Source organism: Scleropages formosus, chromosome 15, assembly GCF_900964775.1.
Source record: "Scleropages formosus chromosome 15, fSclFor1.1, whole genome shotgun sequence".
Lineage (NCBI taxonomy): Eukaryota > Metazoa > Chordata > Actinopteri > Osteoglossiformes > Osteoglossidae > Scleropages > Scleropages formosus.
The window spans coordinates 1,512,430-1,529,901 of record NC_041820.1 but is presented as its reverse complement, the minus strand read 5'-3'; the positions used below and the strand labels follow the sequence as shown (position 1 = coordinate 1,529,901).

The window sequence follows — 17,472 nt, the reverse complement described above, 5'->3', positions numbered from 1 at the left end:
AGTTAAAGTGGTGTCATGACATCCGAAGAATATTTTGTGTTTTCTGGATTCCCTGCTACTCTGTGCACCTTGGAGAAAGCCAGTCTTCTGTGTGCAATTTAATTTGCTAGTGAATAAATCTTTAGCTCTGGTTTCCACCCACTGCGTGTCTCCGAAGGCAGGTGACTGCCAGCGGGTCCCGTCGTGATGCGTCTCCTGGGCCAGATGTGGTTTCGTTGCACCGATGTCTTGGTTGTCGTCTTCTCATTAGTGCCCACAATGAATTCGCTCCAGGGAGACCATCCTGCAATCATTAGAGTGGTTGTGGCACGCGTGTGACTGACCGGTGACTCATTTAAGACACAATGAACCTGAGAATTGCAGTCTTGCCAGTAAAGCACATTGTAGCTTCCCTGGAGCAGAGAAAGTAGGACAACAGAGACAGATACTGATTTATTGAAATAGTGCAGCTCACACATGCAAATGTGACAGTCATTTACAGAACACGGATGATGTACAAAAGAGGATCAAACATCTGTTTCGATATGTTTTGAATTTTCTGGGTGTATATTTAGCTCACTTTGAGCTGGTCGGCACACAGCTGCTGCCTGGCCCTGCACAAGGAAAGGCTCTTGTGACAGGTTTGAATTTTCCTGTGATCATTTAATTTCTATGTAATTATTCTTTATCAGTCTCTGACTAAATAGGGCTGTTCAGTAACTACAGGAAGGTATCGGACATGAAGCTGCATGATCGCTCATCTTTAAAAACGGCATCCGTGATGGAGCAGTCGGCTTTGTTCAGCGGAGGTCTGGGCCCTGGTGTGATTCTAAGGGAATGAAGTGTGTGCAGATGTGCCAATGCACTCCTGGCCCGGCGACGGAAACGGAGGACAAGCAGTGGACCAAAGACATGTAAAAGCAAGGCTGTGCTTCGGAAGCGAGTGTGTGTGCGCGCGCTTTGAAAGGCGTGCGGGTGGTCAGGCGAAGCCCTTTGTGCTGCCGCTCAGAGGCCCAGACCAAAGACACTGACGATGCAGTATGTAGTCTTGTTCTCCCATCTCAGTGTGCAGCTTCCTGAAGAGCCACAGGACACATCGTTAATACCGTTAGCACCACGAGCGCCACTCGGCACTTCGCTCCGGCTGCTACGCGATCCTGGCATATTTAGTCCTTTGAAACATTATAGTTACTGGGTCCAAATTGTATGTTGGACATTGAAAATCATTTATGGGGGAATGATTTTTTTGATACACAAGATTTTTCCTGTCATGTAATTGAATTTTCTTTGTCTACTGCTCGCTGGTGGCCACTTGAGGAACCTGCAGAATTGGCTGCTCAAAGCGGTAACAGTGGCAAGAGAAGAACACCAGAGCACAGTGTAAGATTACATGTTACTGTGTTGTATTACAGTGGCTTCCATTGCGTTAAAGCTGTAGACAACTCCCCCGCCCCTCTCACCATCCGTCGTATTGTCCCAGAAACAGGAGCTGGCCGCGTGCAAACCCGCGCCGTTCTTCTGCATCACGATGCACGTGACTGTGATAGGTGGGGAAGGGGGGGTGGGGGGCACAGTGCTGTTCACTTTCAATGTTTCAAAAGGGAACGCTGACAGTGCACTGCCTGCTGTTGATGGGGGGGGGGCACTCGCCCGGTCGTCTGCTTTGCTCACCTATGTACTTGAAGGGCTTCCCCAGTTTGGCCAGCTGGCTGAGACACGTCTCCACCACGGCGGAGGTCCACGCGTTCACGCGCGCCGTCTGGAAGGGGCTGCTGCCGATCGTGGTGTCCACCGCCTGCCCGCGGGCCACGTGGCACGGACGGTTGTTACGTACCGTTCACACACACACCCTCTGCACACCCTATCCACGCGCGCGGCCTTTACGGCGAGTCTCTACAACCTGATAAGCTGGAATACCAAGGGTTCGTTAACAGACCGTTTCCATGGTAACGCACTCACCTCTTTGATGATGTTGGAAATGTCCTCCACAACGAATGCAGTCTGGCAAAAGAAGAAGAAAAGAACTGAACTGAGGAAGAGTGAAGTCTGTCAGTTACTGATGGAAAAGGAGCAGCGGCTTAGCGCTGCGCTCTTTCCCGGGTCAAAACGGGTCAAATTGAAGTGGACTTTGGTGGCACCGGACAATAGCTCAGTGGAGACGGCGAAATCGACTAAGAAATCGGACGGAGTACCTCTTCTGCAGCCTGAAACTCGTCCATCCCAGCGTCTGATGGTGCGTTGCCTAGCAACGCCGTAAACACACCCGCACTGAACGCCTGCGCTCGGCGACCGCGCTGCTTCCCTGCGCGTCAACATTCATTGAGTGCGAGATCAGATCATTTCAGAGCCGAAGCACAAAAAACACCGGAATGCCACGCACTTTACCACCCGTCCCTTACACACGCGTACACGTTCCCTTGGGTGATTCTTCACCTGCGAGACGCGTTCAAAGTTGTAGCGTTTACCTGCGCAGTGGGACGCACGTGCGCTGCCGCAAACTGAAGAGGCCGCCGAGGGAGGACCACTCAGTTGCTCTGGTTTCCTCGGCCAAACACCCACACACACACACACACAGGTGTTGGGAAGACAGAGCGCACGTGACGTGTTGTGATTTACGCCCTGCGGGGCAGTTACTATAGTAAATATATACATATATATATATATATATATATAGTATTAGTATATATAGTAAATAGCCAGAAAACAGGGAAATTAAACACTCGTCGAGAGGAAATATAAATGATCCCGTTTGAAATGAAGTACTAGTTTGTGGAGTGGAAGGGAACAAACGACCCAAAACGGAGTAATTAGTAAAGTGCGGATCTACACAATTTGCAGGAACGTCCAAGTTCGGGGCAAAAGCCGCGCACGAAGTGTCTTCTCTCTCTCTCTCTCTCTCTCATACACTCACACTCAGACACTGCGTCGTGTTTTCCCACGTCACGAGCGCCTACATTTTTCAACTGGCGGCAACGTTTCTTCTGTGCGACTTTTGGCCGTTTAACAGGAGTTCGGCTCGGGTAAAACCAGGTGAAAGTTGGTGTGCGGGAGCGCGAGCGAAGCGCTGAAAGTCCAGTTGTTGCGATCGATCCGATCGGACCCGTGTAAAGCGCGTGGACACGGCGGTGCCCTTCAGTTCTGGTCTTCGGAGCACTTTGGTCTCGCGCTGAAGAAGGACGATGGACATTACTGATACAAATACTGTTACAAATAACACATACACACTGACTGACTTAGTTAGTTCGGGACATCCGAGCCGAGGTGTGAGTGTCCCAGTCAGGTCCCCGAGTTATCTAATCAGTATGTAGTTTTATTATTATTATTGTAAATAGAAATATATTTTAGATTGATGGTTTACGTTGTCCCAAGAGGAAAAATTAAAGAAATCTTTTGGCATTAAAAAGGTAATTATCGATAATAATAAAAGTCAGGTAGAAACCATTTATAGCGGAACCTCGCTTGTGGGGCAGGCGGAGGTGGCGGCGGAGATTAGTGTGACACCGGTAGTGTAACGTGAATACGGACCGGAAGAGGCGCGGCTGAGGAGCGGCTGAGGAGGATGACTGTGGGCCGGTCCGCTCGTCGCTGAAGTGCAGTCATCCCGGCCCGTGGGTCAGAGTGGGACCGTTTTCAGCCGACATTTGACAGTGTGACGCCGCCGAGGAGGACGGAGAGCGACGGACGGACGGACTGACTGACTGAGGGACAGGAAGGAAGGAAGAACTGAGACTGACTGAGTCTGACTGACTGACTGACTGACTGACTGAGCGCGAGGGGGGGAGACAACATGGTGCTGCTGCTGCTGTCCACCGTGACCGAGTCCATCCCCGTGGAGAGTCAGATCTTCTACGCAGTGCTGCTCTTCTCGTGGACCGTGTACCTGTGGGAGGCCTACCTCGCGCACAGACAGGTGGGCACGTGCTCTGCACTACCGGCTAAACACTGCAGTCTGCTGTACCCTGTTGTACTCTGCTGTGCTGCACACGGTGCCCGCATTCTCTAGTACTAGCAGTGTGTTTACACTATTGTACACTTTGGAAACACTGTAAACAGTGTAAGCTTTGGAAACATTGATATACAGCATACACATGTGTGATGTGTGAAAGTTAGTGTATCTGTTGCCATTGGAAACCTGTTGCCCACACACACACACACACACACACCTCTACAGAGCACATGGTATCCATCATGTGGTTGGTGTGTCAGTGGAGATCAGGTGGATTGTGGATTCTCTACCTAGAAGCCTCTTCCACCGGTGTGACCTGTGTGTGCAATGTGTGTGTGTGTGTGCGCGTGCAATGTGTGTGTGTGTGTACCTGCTGTGGACGCAGCGCATGGTGTACAAGCGGACCAGGCACGTCCCGGCCGAGCTGGGCGCCATCATGGACACGGAGACCTTGGAGAAGTCCCGCCTCTACCAGCTGGACAAGAGCAACTTCAGCTTCTGGTCGGGCCTCTACTCTGAGACCGAGGGGACGGTGAGCGGGGAGTCGGAGGGGTCGGAAAGTTGGAACACCATAGTGGAACACCATGGTGTAACGGCATCGGTCCAGTGCGAGCCGTAGCAACGGCGTAGTATAACCTTATCGCTGTGGTGTGATCCATAGCAGCACCATGGTATGACCTCGTTGCATTGTGGTCCACAGGAGTGGACAGTATAGCGCGCGCACACAAACGCTCGGCGCTGACGTGGACGTGGTCCTGCTCCTGCTCACACTCCTCCCGGCTCTGCTCTCTCTCTCCTCAGCTCATCCTGCTCCTGGGCGGGATCCCGTTCCTGTGGCGCGTCTCGGGGGCCATCACCGCCAAAGTTGGCCTGGGGTCAGAGTACGAGGTGAGTGTCCTCAGGGTGACAAACTCGGCCTTCCTGGGAGTCGGGTTCAGTAACGCCGCGCTTGTGGTCTCTAACAGTGTGCGTGTGTATGTGCGTGGTCTGTAACGGTGTGTGTGGCCGGACCCTCGCAGATCTCCCAGTCGCTGGTCTTCCTCATGTTGGCCACGCTGTTCAGTGCCCTCACCGGCCTTCCCTGGAGCATCTACAACACTTTTGTCATTGAGGAGAAGCACGGGTTCAACCAGCAGGTGAGTCCCCCCTCCTGCCCAGCGAGCATCGGGAGGACTGTCATGTGAAACCGTGAATCGTGATCGGTGGTGTAAATAACCGCGGTGTGGGTGGGTTGTCGGGGGACGAGTGCACTCCTTCCCCGTTTTTTCCTGATGCTTTTCTCTTTCTTCCTGCCAGACGCTGGGCTTCTTTCTGAAGGACGCGGTGAAGAAGTTTGTTGTCACTCAGTGCATCCTGCTCCCCGTCACTGCGCTGCTCCTCTACATCATCAAGATCGGTGGCGACTACTTCTTCATCTACGCCTGGCTCTTCACCCTTGTCGTCTCCCTCGTGAGTCACCCTTGGATAGGAAGCTCAGGCTTTGCTCCATCTCTGTCCCTTTGGCCTGGCCTGCTCTGCATTGTGACTCCTTCACGGTTCGCTCTTCTTCACCGCCCATTTCGACCTCTGTGGGGCTGAGCTGGAACAGAGTGTCTCTGGGGGGCCGTGCGCCTGGACAACACACTGTCGTGGGGATTGGGCATCAAAGTTGCCTTGTGTCGAGGACGGGTCCAAGTGCATTTGCACCTCCAAGGAATTTGACAGGGCAGGACCTCCTTGAGACCCGAACCCCTGGCACTGACCCCTAACTCCTAACCCCATTCCTTACCTTAGCCCAACATACACCCAGCGTCTCGGTAGCAAGAGCAGGGAGACTGGTCATAAATTGTAGACGCTCGAGTAAACCGATGAAGGTAGAGTAAATGCTGTGGTACCAGTGCAAACGCAAAAGCTGATTTTTGTGCCCTCTTGTCTGAGTCCTGACCTCCCTGTGTCCCCTCCTGCAAGGCAGGGATTAGAATGTGTGATGGCCCGGTGCGAAGGGTCACCCACCTTGATGCCACCTTGTTTGTATATGCCGGGCAGGTGCTGGTCACCATCTACGCCGATTACATCGCACCGCTCTTCGACAAGTTCACGCCACTGCCCGAGGGCGAGCTCAAGACGGAGATCGAGAGGATGGCCCAGTCCATCAGCTTCCCGCTCACCAAGGTGTATGTGGTGGAAGGTGCGAACACGTTTCTCCTTCCTTCAGTAGAGTAAACCCCTGTGCTTGTCCAAAACAGCTCTCGTGGGCGTCCCAGGTGCACAGAGTTTCTTTGTGATGACTGGGGCGGGGTGACAACGAGCTTCCCTATAACACGGTGAATGTGCTTTTTTTTTTTTTTTTTTTGTTCCAACCTGATCGGCATGGGGTCCAGGGTCCAAGCGCTCGTCGCACAGCAACGCCTACTTCTATGGATTCTTCAAGAACAAGCGCATTGTGCTGTTCGACACCCTGCTGGAGGACTACTCCCCTTTGAACCGGAGCGGCGAGAGCGAGGCCGAACGTGGCGAGGACAATGGCGCCGCTGCCACTGCTGAGAGCGAGAGCGAGATGAAGCCCAAGACCAAGGTCCTGGGGCGCGGGCGCGGGCACACGGTGCACACAGACGTACTGCTTTTGAAGAGGGGTCACTGGAAAGCCTGATTCTGGTGTCAGTGCACAAACACGAAGAAATGTTATTTATTTGTTTGAAACAATGTTTAGTTTTATATTTGTACTGTACACTACTTATGTTGATTTACCCATTCATGGCCTTGATCAAAGGTACTACAGCAGGAGGTGGGATACAAACTTGAGTCGATTGTTTACAAGGCAACAGCTTCACCCACTACGCCCCCCGGTGGCTTGACTGCCCCTTGGTCGTGGTACTGCTGACTGTTGAACTCTGCTCTCTAACCTCGTCCTTTCTGTCACCCATCCAGGTTAAGAAGCAAGGCTGCAACAACCCGGAGGTTTTGGCAGTTCTGGGACATGAGCTGGGACACTGGAAACTGGGCCACACCGTCAAGAACATTGTCATAGGACAGGTGCGTGCGCGGGCACACTAAAGTTGAGCAAATAATCTTGTTCTTCAGGTGAATGTTCAGAATGTTAACGGACTCATCTGTCATCCCCCCCATCTCTGGTGTAGATGAACTCCTTCCTGTGCTTCTTCCTCTTCGCTGTGCTCATCGGGCGGAAGGAGCTCTTCATGGCTTTCGGTTTCTACGAGAGTCAGCCCACCCTCATTGGCCTGATGATCATCTTCCAGTTCATCTTTTCTCCCTACAATGAGGTAAGCGTTGTTGTTGTTGTTGTTGTTGTTGTTGTTGTTCAGGGAAGTGTCTCACATTACTGGCTGTGAATTATGCACAGATGCCCACCAGGTTCCTCCCCTCACTGTTACTTAGCTACATGAAATGTTCACAGCCAATATTCCCTGCAATTTCTAAGAGGCAAATAAACTATTTTGGTGCAAGATATTTAGCTGTTTTCTGCACCACAGTGGTGAATAAGTTAGGAATTTTTACAGTATAGTTTTTTTTTCACTGTTTTAATCTACTTCTTGTCTAATTGTGAATCGTAAATGTTGATTTTATTATTGTTTTTGTCCGTATACCTGCACTCCTTGTTCTTATGTGTCAGGTTGAGCTGCTGTGTTTGACTGTCCCTGTGTTCTACCCTGTTGTGTAGTTGGTAAGTTCTAAGACTGGCCACAGTGTGGCGCTGATGTGCCACGTGTGCCAATGCCACACGGAGGGCAGTCTTACAACCTATTGACTGTGCCACATGATCACTGCAAGACTGCAGTGACAGTAGAGTGCCGGTGTCCCACTGGAGACTTACAGTCCCTTTCATACAGTTTGACATCTGGAAAATGGACGCTTTATGTGCAGAAGTGCACAGCTTAAAGGGAACATGGGTCACGATCATTTCTCTGCTTCACCCCCCCACAGCTGCTTTCCTTCTGTCTGACGGTGCTGAGCCGCAGGTTCGAGTTCCAGGCGGACGCATTTGCGCGAGCCATGGGTCGCGCCTCCGAGCTCTACTCTGCCCTCATCAAGCTGAATAAGGACAACCTGGGCTTCCCTGTTGCTGACTGGCTCTTCTCCATGTGGCACTACTCCCACCCTCCGCTGCTGGAGCGCCTGAGGGCCCTGGGGGGGCCCAAGCAGGATTGATGGTCCCAGAGGAGGGGCACACCCCCATTTCCATCGTCCCGCAGGGGGTCACCCCTCCTTTCCTTCACAAGGCCCTCTGAGATGTAGGGCTTGCCCACCCCCACCCCCCCCTTTCTTTTTTTTTTTTTTTTTCTTCATCCCTTCACCTCATTTTCTTCATTCCATTGTCTTTCCTGCCTGCTTTTTTGGTTGTTGAAACAATAAAATTGAAACTTGAAACGATAGAATATAGAAGCGACAAACTCCCCAAACGCTTGAGGGAAAAGCAGTGTTTTAGCCGAGGGGAGCTGGATTTAAGATGTCATCCTGATGGTGTGAGTATGAAATGTTTGTTATGTCTGCATTGTACCGTGGGACACCACATGGTTACATTTGATTTGGTTTTTATTCAAAGTTTTATTATTACTTTTATTATTTTTAAATCCCGCGTCCCCTCAAAGTTGGCAAACATTCGGATGTTTTGCTTAGGAAATGTCGCTCTGTCGCAGCACTCTTATGTGACCGGGTGCGTTTTCGGAAGGGGACGGAAAGCCCCCCTCCCCCATGTGGCTCCTCGGCCTTTTGGCTCAGTGGCATGTCCAGGAGGTGGGAGCTCAACAGAAATACTGTCTGTAGGAAAGCTATCAGGTGGGAAGATGCTGCTGAAGATGCACCAACTGAGTGTCACACTGACTCCTCAGCTGTCTTACGCTCAAGCTGTCTAATAATCACTGTATGGAAAGGTGAGGATGGAGAAATCATTGATTTATGTTGCTCCTTTTAAACGGCTTCTTGAAATCAGCTAGAAGTATTGCTTTGTGGGGTTTTTTTTTTTTTTTTTAATTTTTATTTTTATATTTACTGAAATTTGGCTGTGCCTGTTATGGCTCAATGCATCTGGATGTGGGAATCTCCTGACCATAGCTGAGATGGGCCTTATGAGAACTGCGTGACTGAAAATGTCCTTTCAGTAGCTTGTAATTACCCAAGTTTTATCTATTTTTCTGGATGGGGGGATCTTGCCATGAAGTGTAAATATTTAATTTGGCATTTAAAAACTAATTGGAAAATGTTGAGCAGCGCTTAAAATATAATGTTCCACGATGAACAGTTTGGTTTCTTTTGAGTTTCAGTGCCTACGTGTGCGGGGTGGGAATGGGGGTGGGGATCCAGTTGGTCTGCACGGGTGGGACCGGCGGGGACCTGCGGGCACGTGCTGTCGGTGCGAGGCATCCTTGTGCACCGCATACTTTCAAGTGAATAGTTTGAAATGATGTACTTTCCTTGCAACACAAAAAATAATAAAATGCTCACTATAGCCTTGCTGTCTGGGTCCCCTGTGCGTATTTGTCAAGAGATTTAAGTGTGTATGTAAGTAGCACCGTTCCGGAGTTTTTGTGCAAGTTATCTTCAGTCTTGGGCACAATAGTTTCAGGCTCAAGTTTTATAATTCACTTTGCCTTTATTTTCATTATTCAAATCTTAAATTCAATTTCTGCAACTCCCACATGTCTAAATTAATTTTTTATTACGTTTACATGCATTTGTTTGTCAGACACTTTTCTCCACAGCGACGAACATCTCATAGAAAATACGACGTGTTCATTACTTTAGCAGAAAGATACTTAGATGCAGATGTGTGATTCTTAAATGTGGGAATGAGTAACACAAGAACTGAATACTGTGGAAGTCCTGTGGAATTTGTCTCAAGTTATGAAAGGGTTTTAATGAATTCATTAAAGAGCATGTTGAGGTTGTCATTTATTGTACTGTTTCTGTGCTTTTTACTGTAATTCTGCACACACTAAAAACAAACATCTATATAAGTGTCATTCTGGACATGGCACAGAAGGAAAGGTGTCTAAGTGTCGTTGGCAAGTGGATACTGTCAAAAATGAAGAGTATAAAAGGCGCAGAAATGTCTGCAAATGTTTTTTCTAAACAACACAAAGCAATAGTTAGAGTATAAATGACAAAAAATAGAGATCAGTATGAAAGTCCTATTAACTAAGAGCGCAGAGAAAACAAACTGAGGTTACAATCTAGATGAACTGTGTGACTGAATGATTTGGAGTGTCATAATTTTAACTGCTTTTCATTAGTGGAGTAGAATAATGGTAAAGTTCTCTTTGATTTCATTAGAGGGATATAAAATCACATTTCTTATGGAAGAATTTGCATTTATGTATATGGAATCAAGTTAACAAGAAAGTTCAACTGATTAAATAATACTGTAACATTGTAGCCATCGAAGAAGGCAAACAGCACACTGGTTTGCGACACTAGTACTGTACCCTACTGCACCGTACTCTACTGTAGCTATATTGATGAAACGGCACTTCCGGTCGTGCCTCTTACTACTGTATACAACGCGCTAAGTCAACGAGTACGTGCACCTAATCAATTATCCAATCAAAAAACGCTAATCAGACGGGCAGCCAATCAGGAACCGATACGGGCCATGGAAGAGGGACAACTGAACAATTGCCCAGGGTTTTCTAAACTACGAGGTTGTCTATTATTTCCTCTCTGACGAAGAATATAAGGTAGTACACTGTAAGTAATTCAGACATTAAAGTATATCGTCTTATCCGCTTTACTAACACCAGTGTCCCACTGCGGCCGTTTTCTGGGACCGCGGTGTTAGTGACTTGCGCTCCGCAGATCGCTCGTGCAGTACGTCACGGTCTGGAAGGGCGGGCGTCTCGCGGAGGGACACGCGCAGTGGAGCGCTCTGACGGGAGGAGAAACACGCCCCATGGCTCGTCTGCTGCGCTCCCCCTGGAGGAGCCTCGTCTCGGCGCCCGTCAGGATCATGTCCTCCGACCAGGTAACACCCTCCTCTCCCGCTAACACACACACACACACACACACACAGAAACAAAGGCTGTTTTGTTTCTGCTCTGACCTCAGGTCAGTGAGTGAGGTACCTGGTTAGGTAACACTGTGTGACTAGTTGGTGTTTTCTCCGAATTCACACACACGACGGACGGGCGTCTCTCACACGCCCTAACGGCTCCGTTTCAATGTCGAATTGGCGGTTCGACTCACTTCGGACCGAGAAGACAACTGCTGTGTCTCGCTGTGTGTGTGAGTGTGAGACTCCTGCTCTGACTCTCTAAGTCTCTTTCACGCACATGATGATTTCTGGTTCAGCTCTTTGTGATTGTGCTCCAACAATGTCCCCCCCTGCCCCTCCTACTAGTGAGCACTGGGGGGGGTCTCATCACTGTCACTGCCACCGGTGTGTGTGTGTGTGTGTGTGTGTCCGTGTGTCCGTCCTCGAAGCCTGTGCTGCTCTGATGTCACATGACGCTCCTCACTTGTGCAGGAATGTGCTGGAACAGCGCAGCGGGCAGCCAATACTCACTCACTGTGTTTAATACTGTGTGTTTACTCCTGTGTGAAATGGTACAGTAAATCCCTCTGTCAAAACGGGCTTAAAACTGGCAGCAGGAAGTAAAACCTTGGAAACAGGCTTGTTACGCATCAACAATTTCCACGAGTAGAGACAAACTTCTGAGCTAACTGTGTGTGTGTGTGTGTGTGTGTGTGTGTTGAGCTGGGTGAGATTGGGAAAGGCGCAGGGAAGGGCGGCGGTGGCGGAGGCTCCATCAGGGAGGCAGGAGGAGCCTTTGGGAAGAAGCAGGCGAGCGAGGAGGAACTCTACTTCAGGTAAGTGGCTCCCAGGGACTCGACATTTGTCCGCAAGGCCGGAAGGTCCAGCTGGATGCTGGGAATCGGGAATCGGAACACGTGGTGGACGCTCGGTCGATGGCCTCGGGCAGCTTGTTTGTACGTTCTCGTTACTTGGTAAGCTCGGAGAAGGAGAGTAGTCCTGATGGCGGGAAAGCCGCGGCTCACCCGCGACCCTCCTGCTGCAGGCGTAAGGAGCAGGAGCAGCTGGCGGCTCTCAGGAAGCACCACCAAGAGGAGATCGAGCACCACAAGAAGGAGATTGAGCGGCTGCAGCGCGAGATCGAACGGCATGAGGGCAAGATCAGGAAGCTGAAGCATGACGATTAACCTGTCGGTCTGCGGCGGAGCTTTGAGACCTTTGTGCCACCCCCCCCTTGTCTGTAACGTCCACCTGTACTCTTAACTGTATAGTCATGTTCAGTAAAAGTAGCTGCGTGTTCAAATAAGTGTCCTGTGTCACTTCAATGCAGTAAATATTCTGAGGTGGGGACAAGTGGATCTTTTAGGAAGTTGTCAATGTTCCACTTGAGTTGAGGAAATCATCGCATGTGTCAGTTTCCACAGGAGTTTGTGGATTTCAGAATTTTACATTTCGGCACAGACAGGATGTTCCGTTACGTGTGCTTATATAAGCCCACACAAACACACTCACAGATGGGCTGTGCACGAGGGTTAGTTCCACTGACCTATTATGAGTGTCTTTCCAGTAACCTTTAACTCCATTTCCTCAACCTGCATGGTTTCAAAAACTTCTCCGGAGTGAATCTCGCCTCTGTTTTGGCAGTAAACAGACGAGGAGTGTGGAGTCGCCTTCGTTCAATTCACTTTCACAGTGTTTATGGCTCACTGGGGATTTGTAGGTGCTGATCGGTACAGTAACACCACGACAAACACTCAACGTTCGCAATAAACTGGAGGACAATCAGTATTAAACACTGAATTACAGATTTTACATTTACTCATTTATCGGATACTTTCCTCCAAAGTGATGTACGTTTCAGCGAAAATACAATTTGTGCATTACATTAGGAGAAAGAGACAGTAGCAGATGTGATAATTAAGTAAACCTAGTTTTTCTTTCTACTTGATGCACCGATGTTCATCACCTGAGTAGGTGTGCAAAACTCAGGATAGACTAATCCTCATCTTCCTACAATTTTTTTTTTTTTTTTTTTTTTTATAAGGTACACAAACATTTACATTCAATACAGGAATAGCTGAGTAAAGGCTCATCTGGGGATGATCATGAAGTTACTGCGCATGAACATTTACACCTTACATGAGCTGGAGAGATCTTTGGCAAAATGGGTCTGGAAAAGGTGAGTTTTCAGATCATTCTTGAATGTAAACAGAGTTTCAGCAGTTCTGAGTGAGAGGGGGAGGTCGTTCCACCACAACGGAGCCAGAACCGAGAACCTCCGTGCTTTTGGACCTTTCATGCGCAAGATCACCAAGCGAGCAGAAGTAGACGAGCGAAGGGGTCTGGCTGGGGTGTACTGGTTGATCAAGTCCTGTAGACACCTAGGATCAGTTCTAGTGATGTATTTGTAGACAATAACCAGGGTCTTGAATGTGATCTGGGAGCTATAGGAAGCTAGTGCAGAGAAACGAGTAGAAACGAGGAGATAGATGGGAACACTTCCGCAAGTCAAACAACTCGTGCAGCAGCGGTCTTCTGTATCAGCTGTAGAGGTTTGATGGCAGTAGCAGGAAGGCCACACAGACAGTTGCAGTGTCTAGACGGGATGTCACCATGGCCTGGACAAGTAGTTGGGCAGAGTCAATTGTCAGGTAGGGACGGATCCTGTGAATATTGTGCAGGATGTATCAGCAGGTCCAGGTTGTGGCTTCAATGTGCTGAGAGAAAGATAGACTTCAGTCAATCGTAACTCCCAGACTCTTAGCCGAGGAGGTAGGAAAATGAGTGAGTTGTCCAGTTTGATCGACAGATCGTAACAGGAGGACAGGCTGTTTCTGTGACAATTTGTCCGGCATAATACACATATCTGTATTCAAAGGAAAGAAACATGAAGAAAAAAAATGTGACCCCGACGTGATTTGAACACGCAGCCTTCTGATCTGGAGTCAGACGCGCTACCGTTGCGCCACGAGGTCTTTCTACCAACCAACATTTCCGTGTTCATTTAAGGACAGAAAATGACTAACGGAAGACGCAGCGTTCGGCGTCATTTACGTCAGCTGACGTAATCCGTTCGCCGTAGCTCCGCCCATGCCCCTGATTTGTACGCCTGGCAGCCCCGTCCTTCTTTCTTTTTCCACATCATGGCGGACCGGTTCAATAAGGTGTGTTGAGGCGCCACGGAAAACCGATTAAAACCTTAACCGAAATTAAGTCTAATGTTGACCTGAGGACACGATTACAATTGTATACATTACTTGTTGTAGTGTGTAGCAGATTAGTGCATTTGGGTAGTTGTATTACTGGATTTTTGACACGCTGAGTTGACACATCATGACGTTCGTCGCGAGGAGCTGGCACGCGCTGGTGTGCGGCGCGAGGCGGGCCCTACAGCTGAGCTCAGATCAGCCCCGCGCGGTCTCTGGAAATCGGGCATTAAGTCTAAGATTTCGCGATATAATTTTCTCGCTCTTGGACTCACGTAACGCCTGAATTGGTTATGTAGTGCGGGACGAAGTTTTTCGTAGCTGCTAGGCCGCATTAACTACGTCTCATCGCTTCAGCTCGTGCTGACATCGTTTGAGTTCCTGCATGCTGTTTATGTCTCTTTCCTGAGAAGTAGGCGTGCGAACTTGGTTAGTGAGAATTCCTCATCATTCCGAAGGGGGTCGAGGCGTAGTGGGCTTGAACCCGAGCTCTCGCTCCGTGCTGGAGTGGATGCATGATGTCCATGACGTGACGAACCACACAGCTCACCACCCGCACGAGTGAAACGCACGTGCAGTACCGTGAGCGCGCAGCGCGGCTCGGGGACGCGCGGGGGTCTGGACCACACGGCAGAGTCTGCGGACAAATAACGACACCTCTCTCCACCCCCAGGTTCTGCTGCTTGATGGCAGAGGTCATCTCCTGGGTCGCCTGGCTGCCATCGTGGCAAAGCAGATCCTGCTTGGTAAGAATCTCCTCCTCTTTTCACACACGCATGATGATGAGGGCAGAGTGTGGTGTTACTCTGCTCATGAGCTGGATGCGCCTGGGGGTCTGTGGCCTAGTTGCAACATTAGCCTAGGGTGTAGCCATTGAAAGGGTAAATACAGTAAAACTAAACTGTTACTGGCCTGTCGATGATGCTGAACCTACATAGTTTGAGTTTCACTGCCATGAGAAAACTTCACATGCACTACCATCTGAGACAGCCATACGCAGGACGTGTGTGTGTGCGCGCATCACATGGGTGTATCTTAACATGTAACTCTTGTGTGTTCAGGCCACAAAGTGGTGGTTGTGCGATGCGAAGGAATTAACATCTCTGGGAACTTCTACCGCAATAAATGTAAGTTAAACTTTTTAAAAATTGTTCTAGTCTCTCCTGTGTTCTGGAGTTTCAATGTTGAAATTGATCCTAGGTATCTGGCAAGTAAATGTATCCTAGTCAAGGTACTTACATCTGTATAAAAGAGTAAATAACCAAGTAGTTTGCAGTATGTTGTTTTGGAGAACATCTTCAGCTACATTTACACTTATAAATCTGGCAGATGGTTTTCTCTGAAGTGGTGTACATCTCCGAGGGAAAAAACTCCATGAACAAATGTTTACATAAATGCTCTGCTTCACACAAGAAGCTCCATCTGCATGTAATTGCTCAAGTGTCTAAACCTATTTTTGGGAGAAAGTTCATATTTGAATTCCATATCATCTGGTCTCTTTTTTGGGCAGCCCTGCTTAACCTTTACATCATAACATATAGCTGTAGGTGCCTGTTTGTAGTGTATGCCTTGTGTGTCTGCTAGCCTGTTAATATTAAAAAAGCTTCATGGAAAGAATGCATGGAGCTTCTAGCAGCAAATGCTTGTAGCTGTTTTTTGTAACAGTACCTTTGACATTGTGCTTTTATAACAGTGAAGTACCTGGCATTCCTGCGCAAGAGGATGAACACCAACCCATCCCGTGGTCCATTCCACTTCAGAGCTCCCAGCAGGATCTTCTGGAGGACTGTGAGAGGTGAGCAGCAGCAAAGCATCATAAGTTTATGGATAGCAGAAACTGATTATGGTTTCATTTAATGTTATGGCACGCTGGCCCCTCTTGAACGATGATGACTACTTATCCCGAACCTGACAGTGTTCTGATGAGATAAAATTATGGATCTGACTGCTGAGTTCGGATGGGTTGCCAGTGTGTCTTGAGTCTCAGCAACTTGGATAGGTGGTGCACCTAAATGCAGCTAACTTGTAGTAAGTAATGTAAAATAATACACATGTATAATAGTGTCAGTCAGTTAGACTCCGTTTACAAATATACTATGCAAGACCTTATTCCATTGTATAGTATTACGTGGCAGTGTCTCAATTCCCCCCCCCGGGCTGGCAGGTATGCTTCCTCACAAAACCAAGAGGGGACAGGCTGCCCTGGAGAGGCTGAAGGTGTTTGATGGGATCCCCCCTCCATATGACAAGGTGAGTCCAAGCAGCAGTAAATACAGGAAGCTTTGTTTGACTTGCTGACAGTGATGCTTTCTTGTACCTACATTGTTTGAATGGTCAGTGTGAGAATATATAATCATCTGAGTCATGCTAGTCTTTACTGGAAGCACATTGGGTTTTTTTTTTTTTTGGACTGGTCATGGCTTACTTGTTCATTGTGTTTTGCAGAGAAAGCGCATGGTGGTTCCTGCTGCCTTGAAGATTGTTCGCCTGAAGCCAACACGCAAGGTAGGCATTGGAAACAAGTGTTGTGCTTGATCACCCTGCTAGCATTGGAACCCAGGCTGAGATTCTTTAAACTGGCATTTTTTAGTAGTCTCCAGGGTCTGTCAGGTTAACTTTCAGTATTGTACTGGAACACTTGGTGATGTTTACTCCTTGCACAAAATGACCAGTTAGCAACTGAGGAAACTATAATGCTACTCTGACCTTGTTTACACCAGTTCAAAACAATCCAGAGAATTTTGAAATTTACCTTCAAGGCAGGTGTTGAATTTTGATCCCCATACGCCTACTTCTTTTTAGTTTGCTCTGCTTGGCCGCCTTGCTCATGAGGTTGGCTGGAAGTACCAGGCCATCACAAACACCCTGGAGGAGAAAAGAAAGGCAAAATCCAAGCTCTTCTACAAGAAAAAGAAGACTGAACTGAAGCTGAAGAAGTTGGCAGAAAAGAACGTGGAGAGCAAAATTGCCAAATACACCGACATTCTGAAACAATATGGTGTCCTTGTATAAAATGGCTTTGACTTCTCATAAAATAAATGTTTATAGAAATTCAACTGCAGCTGCTTTGTCCTTTTTGCATGTGTTGTGTAGTCCTACCAATATCAGTGCAAAACTACTCATGTCTATCTGCAAAGTGTCAAAAGTGCAAGCAGAACATATTGAAAGTACATGCATTGGCGACCTCATGATTCAACAGCAGTGTTGTGACAATTACAGCGGCGCCCTGTGAATCCAACAATGGCCACAGATTACAAAGAATTCCTCCTGTTAACCGCCTTCCACATCTCCATTGGTGCAAACATAGTGTCCGTCACTGCGGCCTTCTCCCTGATTGGCTCTTAATTTTCTTACGCCACGACCTTGGAGCGCACTGT

General features: G+C 48.6%; 4 protein-coding genes and 4 non-coding genes across 8 annotated transcripts; 6 read left to right on the top strand and 2 right to left on the bottom strand.

Moving 5' to 3' along the window:
• Positions 1–393: 393 nt before the first annotated feature.
• On the bottom strand, positions 394–2,308 carry dynlt1a (dynein light chain Tctex-type 1a). Its single transcript, XM_018733352.2, has 5 exons — positions 2,172–2,308; positions 1,939–1,980; positions 1,651–1,774; positions 1,440–1,517; positions 394–1,055 (listed from the first exon to the last, which is right to left on the bottom strand). Exons 1-5 carry the CDS (start codon positions 2,196–2,198, stop codon positions 985–987), a joined length of 342 nt encoding a protein of 113 aa, XP_018588868.1. The 5' UTR covers positions 2,199–2,308; the 3' UTR covers positions 394–984.
• A 1,223-nt stretch (positions 2,309–3,531) lies between these two features.
• zmpste24 (zinc metallopeptidase, STE24 homolog) lies at positions 3,532–9,773 on the top strand. Its single transcript, XM_018758098.2, has 10 exons — positions 3,532–3,889; positions 4,311–4,457; positions 4,727–4,813; positions 4,945–5,061; positions 5,222–5,374; positions 5,951–6,092; positions 6,286–6,479; positions 6,833–6,937; positions 7,042–7,185; positions 7,847–9,773. The coding sequence occupies exons 1-10, from the start codon at positions 3,767–3,769 to the stop codon at positions 8,069–8,071; spliced, it is 1,437 nt and encodes a 478-aa protein (XP_018613614.1). The 5' UTR covers positions 3,532–3,766; the 3' UTR covers positions 8,072–9,773.
• Positions 9,774–10,755: 982 nt separating this feature from the next.
• On the top strand, positions 10,756–12,192 carry atp5if1b (ATP synthase inhibitory factor subunit 1b). The gene is made up of 3 exons (XM_018730762.2): positions 10,756–10,880; positions 11,613–11,725; positions 11,935–12,192. The coding sequence occupies exons 1-3, from the start codon at positions 10,809–10,811 to the stop codon at positions 12,074–12,076; spliced, it is 327 nt and encodes a 108-aa protein (XP_018586278.2). The 5' UTR covers positions 10,756–10,808; the 3' UTR covers positions 12,077–12,192.
• Positions 12,193–13,792: 1,600 nt separating this feature from the next.
• Positions 13,793–13,864, bottom strand: trnaw-cca (transfer RNA tryptophan (anticodon CCA)). The gene has a single exon. It is a non-coding gene; the product is annotated as a tRNA-Trp (tRNA).
• Positions 13,865–13,989: 125 nt separating this feature from the next.
• rpl13a (ribosomal protein L13a) lies at positions 13,990–17,151 on the top strand. Its single transcript, XM_018728746.1, has 7 exons — positions 13,990–14,053; positions 14,769–14,841; positions 15,157–15,222; positions 15,789–15,890; positions 16,260–16,345; positions 16,541–16,600; positions 16,898–17,151. The coding sequence occupies exons 1-7, from the start codon at positions 14,033–14,035 to the stop codon at positions 17,105–17,107; spliced, it is 618 nt and encodes a 205-aa protein (XP_018584262.1). The 5' UTR covers positions 13,990–14,032; the 3' UTR covers positions 17,108–17,151.
• On the top strand, positions 15,007–15,086 carry LOC114912346 (small nucleolar RNA Z195/SNORD33/SNORD32 family). Its single transcript, XR_003798221.1, has one exon. It is a non-coding gene; the product is annotated as a small nucleolar RNA Z195/SNORD33/SNORD32 family (small nucleolar RNA).
• On the top strand, positions 15,977–16,050 carry LOC114912348 (small nucleolar RNA SNORD50). The gene has a single exon (XR_003798223.1). It is a non-coding gene; the product is annotated as a small nucleolar RNA SNORD50 (small nucleolar RNA).
• On the top strand, positions 16,389–16,463 carry LOC114912347 (small nucleolar RNA SNORD34). The gene has a single exon (XR_003798222.1). It is a non-coding gene; the product is annotated as a small nucleolar RNA SNORD34 (small nucleolar RNA).
• Positions 17,152–17,472: the final 321 nt, after the last annotated feature.

Bases quoted from the DNA above. Each gene is read 5' to 3' on its own strand.
- dynlt1a (XM_018733352.2), bottom strand. From the start codon at position 2,198: ATGGACGAGTTTCAGGCTGCAGAAGAG. The intron at 1,981-2,171 runs GTACTCCGTCCG...TTCTTTTGCCAG, and splicing joins AGTTTCAGGCTGCAGAAGAG to ACTGCATTCGTTGTGGAGGA. The intron at 1,518-1,650 runs GTGAGCAAAGCA...CACCTATCACAG, and splicing joins GAAGCCCTTCAAGTACATAG to TCACGTGCATCGTGATGCAG.
- zmpste24 (XM_018758098.2), top strand. From the start codon at position 3,767: ATGGTGCTGCTGCTGCTGTCCACCGTGACCGAGTCCATCCCCGTGGAG. The intron at 5,062-5,221 runs GTGAGTCCCCCC...TCTTCCTGCCAG, and splicing joins AGCACGGGTTCAACCAGCAG to ACGCTGGGCTTCTTTCTGAA. The intron at 6,938-7,041 runs GTGCGTGCGCGG...TCTCTGGTGTAG, and splicing joins AGAACATTGTCATAGGACAG to ATGAACTCCTTCCTGTGCTT.
- atp5if1b (XM_018730762.2), top strand. From the start codon at position 10,809: ATGGCTCGTCTGCTGCGCTCCCCCTGGAGGAGCCTCGTCTCGGCGCCC. The intron at 10,881-11,612 runs GTAACACCCTCC...GTGTGTGTTGAG, and splicing joins GGATCATGTCCTCCGACCAG to CTGGGTGAGATTGGGAAAGG. The intron at 11,726-11,934 runs GTAAGTGGCTCC...CTCCTGCTGCAG, and splicing joins GAGGAGGAACTCTACTTCAG to GCGTAAGGAGCAGGAGCAGC.
- rpl13a (XM_018728746.1), top strand. From the start codon at position 14,033: ATGGCGGACCGGTTCAATAAG. The intron at 15,891-16,259 runs GTGAGCAGCAGC...CCGGGCTGGCAG, and splicing joins CTTCTGGAGGACTGTGAGAG to GTATGCTTCCTCACAAAACC. The intron at 16,601-16,897 runs GTAGGCATTGGA...ACTTCTTTTTAG, and splicing joins GCCTGAAGCCAACACGCAAG to TTTGCTCTGCTTGGCCGCCT.